Raw genomic sequence first — 6,815 nt, 5'->3', positions numbered from 1 at the left:
ACGGCGACTTTGTAAATTTCAAGATGACATGACGGCTCAGTCTCTCGGAGGTGCTCATAGGGATAGGGTGTGCTTGTGTTCGTTCATAGGGATGAGTATATGCACGTATGTATGAGCGCTTGCGTTTGTACTGATGTTTAAAAAAAATAACAGATGGAACCAAAAATAGGTGGCGAGTATAGCCGAACAACAGCCCATTGGCTCCACGCACCAGCGGAAAACAACAGGACAAAAGAGGAGGGTGAGTGAAAAAACAGATCAAACATGGGTCTGAACCTTCGCCTTCATCAGTGCAAGGAGCAAGGGAGAGCAACGAGCGGAAATAAAGAGCAAAGCAGGAAACCCGCACGCCCGTGAACACGAAGAGGAAAGGAAAAGAGGGATGAGCGGGGAAAGCATATGAGCAACAAGAAAATGGGAGATAACGACATCCAAACCAGAACCAATGAGCCAAACAGACGGCAAGCAAGACAATGGTGCACACAAACAGCAGCCCTCAGGACGAGGCAGGCGAAGACACAAACCTCAACCGAGGAGGAGCGAACGGCACCACTGGCGATGAACCTGAACGAACCAGCCGCTGCAAAGCCAAGGGAGGGACGCACAACCGCGCGGCACCTGCAACAAAAGACATACGGCGTGCTGCGACATGGGAGGACGTCTGAGCAAAAGACGTGCTAATTTTAACGAGCCCATGCCAACCGATGTTACACGTTCCATCCCATGCCAGCCAAGCCGGCCGGGCACACACCATACACCGGACCGGGAAAAGCGATCCATCACGCGCCGGACGGGCCACCCGGCTCCCAGGCATGACAGACCACACCCGCTCGCAGCGCGCCGAGCTGGACGTCCGCGCGTACCCGGCTGGCGTGAGCTGACCGTCTCACCGTCACGACGCCTAGCTGGAACAGACCGGCATGGGGTGTTCGCGCGAGCTAAACAACCCGGAAAACACTTTAAAACAGCCGGCTGATTTTCTGGCAAATCAACCGCCTCGGACGAGCGCCACGCGTCCATGTCCCACACATCACGTCTGCGTTATCCCCTCAAGAGCACTCGTTTTCTTCGCGTACGAGATCACGCGAGTCAGATTCCCAATCCACAATTCCTTCGTCTCCTACCCAAGTGTTCGCCATGGCCCTCATCGAGGCTGGCAGCCTGGCGGCACCTGACGGTGACCTGTACCACCCGCGTCAGCCTGCACCATTTGCGTCAGCCGATGTTGCAGGGTGGCGTCGACGCTGCCGGGAGGGAAGAGCGTCTGGTGCACAGCCGGTGTTGTTGAGCTCGCGGTGCAGCGAGAGGATAGCCTGCTGGTGCAGGGAGTGCAGGTGGAGCGTCTCCATCTTCGATGTCGCGGCGGTGCTGCTGCGGGCGGTGCTGCTGCGGGCGGCGCGACAAGTCATGGAAAGGCAACGCTGCCATGAAGCGGGCTCTGCTGCCAGTGGCGCTGCGATGAAGCGGGCGTTGCTTCCGGCGGCGCTATAAGTCAAGGACAGGGACGCTGCCATGAAGCAGGCGTTCTTGCCGGTGATGTTGACGCTGCAATGAAGTGGACGCTGCTACCAGCGGCGGGGCAAGTCGAGGACGGCGACACTGCCATGAAGCGATTGTTGCTGCCGGCGACGCTGCAATGAATCGTGTGATGCTGCCGGCGGAGCTGCAATGAAGCGGCCGCGGCTTCCGGCGGCGCGGCAAGTCATGGACGGCGACGCTGCAATGACTGCTGCGGGCGACGATTGGTGCGGCGCTGCGATGCGGCACTCGGCGGAACTACAAGCCGGCCTTGCTGCAAGGGCAGCCGGCGATCGCTAAGTGGCAAAGAGAACTGCTGCAAGCGGAGACGGGGTGTGGTGGTGGCCGGCTTTCAGTTTTGCAGCGGGTGGCAGTAGCAGCGCTGGCTGCCGAGATGCTGGTGGGGGGCAAAGCATGCGGGGATCCATTGGACAAAAGCGATGGTTATGATGGAACGCATCCAACGGCGGTGGGGGCGGTTTAAATTTGTGGTCGCATCAGTCGGATGATTTGTAGCCCTCGCCAAACAACCCGCCACACGCGCCTGCCCGGCCTCACGCGAATGAAACAGACGGGCGCACACACGCGGCCGGCTTGCACGAAAGGACCGCACCGGACAGGGCGTAACACAACCCACAGGCGGACACGACCGAACCAGCCCGGCGGGGTCTGAAGACGCCGACGGACAGGTAGGTCTGGATGGCCCGTCGCGCGTGCGACAGCTGCGACACTCCACACGCAGGCGCGCCCAAAAACACCACAAGATTGTGGCCCCGGGCGCGCCCGCGGTCCACCTGTCATGAATCCCGAGGAGACACGGCTGTCTGGGCAGATCGAATGGCGCGGAGAGCCCACGGGAGGCCACGGCATTGTGCGCCCGCGCAAGACGGTGCGGAGGGCATTCTCGCCTGCGGAGGCGCCCAGGAGGCGGATACTCCAGCATCCTTTTCTTTATAGGAGTAATGTCTCTGTTGGACCTATGTTTTTATTTATTAGCGTAATATGTGTAGTTCTTGGAGCATCATTTCTTTTTTTATTTTTGAATAATAAAATTATCACATATGTGACCTTTTGAGATTGGGAGAGAATTGCATGGCTAAAAGTTTTATATTACTCTATATATATGATTCACTTATATCTATTAGAGTAATGACCAAGTAGAAGCACTTTAATCTCTTTGTTCTTCGCTCATATCTGTTGAGGTGTTGAAGAGTTAGAAAGGTAGTTGGCATATGAATTACTTTGCATATTGCTTGTAGAATTTAATGTGTTGGTACTGAAATGATAAGGATACATATATGACATGACCAAAAAATTGCGTAATTAAACAACTTCTAGAATTTACAACATATAGGACTGGATACTTGGCAATTGATTTTAGACAATTTGAGAGCAATTGATAGGTTGCTCCACTCACGAAGGATATAATTTTTGTATACATGTTGAATTTTGATTTAGTACAAACCGATAACACTTAATTACATGCATCAGACAAAAGTTCACCGGGAACAAAATACACTTACTAGTACAAGATTCTAATTAAATACTTCTTTACATTCATTTATTCCTAGGGCCCAGTATGTACAATAGGGTGACAGCACCATCTAATTGTCATCTGTATCGCTCAACTTGTACTTGCCTTGCCATTTATCCTGCCCCAAGTAAGAACCACAAACACATATGCCTTGTCATACAGCTTGTCAAAGAGGCGGAAATAGGCAACTCTCCATGCTTTCTTGAATAACATGGCACAAAACACAACCCAAAGGCCAGCCACATACCCAGATCCAAGTCCAAAGTAAAAGAACATCTTTGCCTCATAAACACTGTCCCTTCTCGGTTGATTCACATGCTCCAGTGAGTTGTTTCCTGAGCAATTCCTTTCAAGAGGAGGGCCACACAAACCAATGTTACCAGTGTATATTGACGGGTTCTCAGTGTAGATAGTGTCAAGTTGACTTCCTGGGGGAATTCTTCCTGTAAGATTGTTATATGACAAGTCCAAGGAGCTTAAAAAGGTCAATTCAGACAAGCTTGCCGGGATTTCACCATAAAGGTTGTTCCTTGAGAGGTCGAGTGATTCGATTGATTTCATAGCCCCAATCTTCGCCGGAATTTTCCCACTCAAGTGGTTCCATGATAAGTTTAAATTCAGTAATCCATCAAGAGAAGTTATCCTTTCTGGAATCTCTCCAATTAAGTGGTTGAGTGATAGGTCAATACCAACCACATCAAAAATTCCAGCACCATACTTCAGTTCTTGGCGCTTCATCACAACTTGCCAAACTCCTCTAAATTTACCTACATTGTTGTTGTACCATGCAGACATGTCGTCCTCGGAGTTCTCTGGATCTTTTTGGGCCATTGATGTTAAATTTAACAAAGACTCAGGTATAACTCCAGATATATTATTTCCCGCTAAACTCAATTGATGAAGATGTTGAAGATTGCTGATAGTCACCGGAATATCTCCATACAACAAGTTGTGGCTTAGTTGCAAAAAGCGCAACTGTACCAATTCTTCAATCCACAACGGCAATGTCCCATACAAATTGTTCCTTGAAAGATCCATGAAAGCCAAACTCGAGTAGTTTCGAAGTGATGATGGGAACTTGCCAGAAAAGCCGTTGTTACTTAAGAGGAGGAAAACCAAGTTAAGCTCGTGAGAACACTGAGGAAGTTCTCCCTCTAAAAAGTTGTCTGATAGATCCAAGACAAGTAGGTTCCGCAACTGACATATAGATCCAGGAATATGACCACTGAAGTAATTGGAGGACAAAGACAATTCTAGTAAAAATTGGGCTCCAGTTTCTATCCGGAGAGGTCCTGAGAAAGAATTATGTGATAAATCCATGTGCCTTAAGTTCTTCAGAGAAACCATGTGTTCCCTCGTGATCAGGCCATCCAGGTTATTGTTGCTAAGGTCAAGGTCAATCAAATCACCAAGCATACCAATCTTAGAAGGCACATGTCCACTCAAAAGGTTGTGAGAAAGAACAAGGTACCTCAATGTAGTGAAATTCCCTATGCCTAGCGGTATAGCTCCAGTAATATCATTGTAAGAAAGGTCGAGGATGTCTAATATAGTGCAACTCCCTATCCCTACTGGTATAGGTCCAGTAAGACTATTGCTGGAAAGAGAAAGATACGACAAACTAGTGCAATTTTCCAACCATGGCGGTATAGCTCCAGTAATGTTATTGTAGGACAGGTCGAGACTAGATAAGTTTGTTAAGTGGGCCATTCTGTTTGGCAGCATTCCAACCATATTGTTGCTGCTCAGCTTCAATTCTTGCAATCTGTTTGACGGGCAGCGTGGCAATTTCTCCAGAAACTCCGTTATATTTCCAGAGGAGAGACTCCCATCAAGCCATATCATTTCCAAATCACATAGATTTTTCAAATCTACTGTCATTGTGGCTGTGTTACCAGTTCCAAAAGATTGGTGATAAAAGTTTAGCTGGCGGAGAAACGTCATGTTTCCTAGCGCATTAGGAAATGGACCATGCAGGGAGGTATCAGAAAGGTCGAGGTACTCGATGCTTGTTACGTTCCAAAACCAACTGGACGCAATTGGATGACCAAAGTAGTTAAGCGAGAGATCAAGGTGCTGAAGATTTGTGAGGTTTAGGTGTGTGAGGGATTGGTTTGTACTGGAAAGTGAGCAGTAAGAAAGGCGGAGGTCCTTCAAAGAAGGAATCATGTTCACCACAAGAGGCCAATCAGCTATTGAGCTGAGATTCATATAACTAATGTCAAGATACATCAACCTAGGTAAATGGGCTAACCATGAGATGTCTATCAAGTCCATCTCCATGTTGGAGAGGTCGAGATATTCCAGCTTTGAAAGGTTGCCAAGCTGAGGGGGCACTGTATCGGAGCAATATATGTAGGAGAGATCGAGATGTCTCAAGTTCTTTAAAGAACCCAAGAACTCTGGAATACGGCCATCATGCCCACACAGGGATGTAGACTGGAGATTGAGGTACTGGAGATGCTCTAGAGAAAGCAAGGAAGGACTTATCTGGCCGACCAAAGAAAACCTCCGGCTAAGGTCAAGCCCGATGACACGGCCGGTCACGTTGCTGCAGGTGATGCCTGCCCATCGGCAGCAATCTTGGCGCCCTGGCTGCCACGACCCGAGTTCATCGCCGGTGTCGTTGATGCCTTGCTTGAAGGCCAGCAGCGCGTCCCGCTCGCGCCGTATGCAGGTCACGGCGCCGGCGGACGCGTCGGTGACAAGGAAGAAGCTGATCCAGGTTGCCGCTGCTGCCATGAGGAGCAAGACGGACTTGGCGGCAGGCCAGCCATCCATGGTGGTGGTGTGCTAGCGATGACAGATGGCGGTGAGATGTTACAAAGACTGGGTTCAGTATATTATTAGTTTGTGCTACGAACGGTACATGCGATGGTGCACTTAAGAAGATATTTCGTGCATGAGGGTACTCGCTGTGTGCATCTACTGGTTACGAGTGAGTGGTTGGGATTTATGCCGTTCGATCCATGGCAGCTAACGTGTGTGTGCCGGCACGTACGTACGTCGCCCCGGTCATATGGGCCGGTCAAGATCAAGTTAGTCGCCGTGACTTTAGATGAGAGATGTATCTGTGGAGGCCGTTAGTCGTCTGCCCCACCGTGGCTGCTACGTACGTTGTACTAGTATTTGGTAGGAACTTTTCCTTGTGAATTCGCCTAAGATTTGCACGAATCTCTGCGTAAAATCAAATGGTGTAGATGAGAATTAGCAAATCCGCAGAAAAATTATGATCATTTGCGATAATTAGAAAATAATTTACGACACTAAAAGCTATGACAAGGGTTACGTAACCTCTGCCGCAGAAATCCATTTTGTGATTTTCACACGAATCACAAACAATTATATTGTTTTACGAAAAACTACAAGGGTAAGTTTCTGCTCAAAATCTAAATGTTTGAATTTGTTTCAACATTTTTAGTGAATTCCACTTTTTACCCTCTTTCTGTGAATTTGTAACGGTGTTTACCTTATTTAATTTTTTCTACCACAATTTACCCCAAGTTGTTGCATTGTGTCTATCTTTACCCTATTTAAGAATTTTCCCATTTTGACCTGTTGGGCCCACTTGTTAGGCTGACATGGATGGTGTCTAGAATGACAAACCGTTCTCACCGCTACGTTTCTTGAGTTGATATCTTTGAAACTAGATCTCATGTTAATAGGTTTGGGCGAAAAAATTCCAAAAAGAAAACCGGAAACAAAGAAAACTGAAACAAAAAAATAGAAAGCCAAAAAAAAGGAAAACTGGAAGGACAACTGT

General features: G+C 48.5%; 1 protein-coding gene across 1 annotated transcript; it reads right to left on the bottom strand.

Moving 5' to 3' along the window:
- Positions 1–3,010: 3,010 nt before the first annotated feature.
- On the bottom strand, positions 3,011–6,063 carry LOC123142966 (receptor-like protein 43). Its single transcript, XM_044561689.1, has one exon. It carries the CDS (start codon positions 5,831–5,833, stop codon positions 3,143–3,145), a length of 2,691 nt encoding a protein of 896 aa, XP_044417624.1. The 5' UTR covers positions 5,834–6,063; the 3' UTR covers positions 3,011–3,142.
- Between the last annotated feature and the right edge of the window lie 752 nt (positions 6,064–6,815).

Source organism: Triticum aestivum, chromosome 6D (genome assembly GCF_018294505.1).
Source record: "Triticum aestivum cultivar Chinese Spring chromosome 6D, IWGSC CS RefSeq v2.1, whole genome shotgun sequence".
NCBI lineage: Eukaryota > Viridiplantae > Streptophyta > Magnoliopsida > Poales > Poaceae > Triticum > Triticum aestivum.
The sequence above is the reverse complement of the archived record's forward strand: the minus strand, read 5'-3'. Positions and strand labels throughout refer to the sequence as shown.

Coding starts and splice junctions, on each gene's coding strand:
- LOC123142966 (XM_044561689.1), bottom strand. CDS start 5,833: ATGGATGGCTGGCCTGCCGCCAAGTCCGTCTTGCTCCTCATGGCAGCA.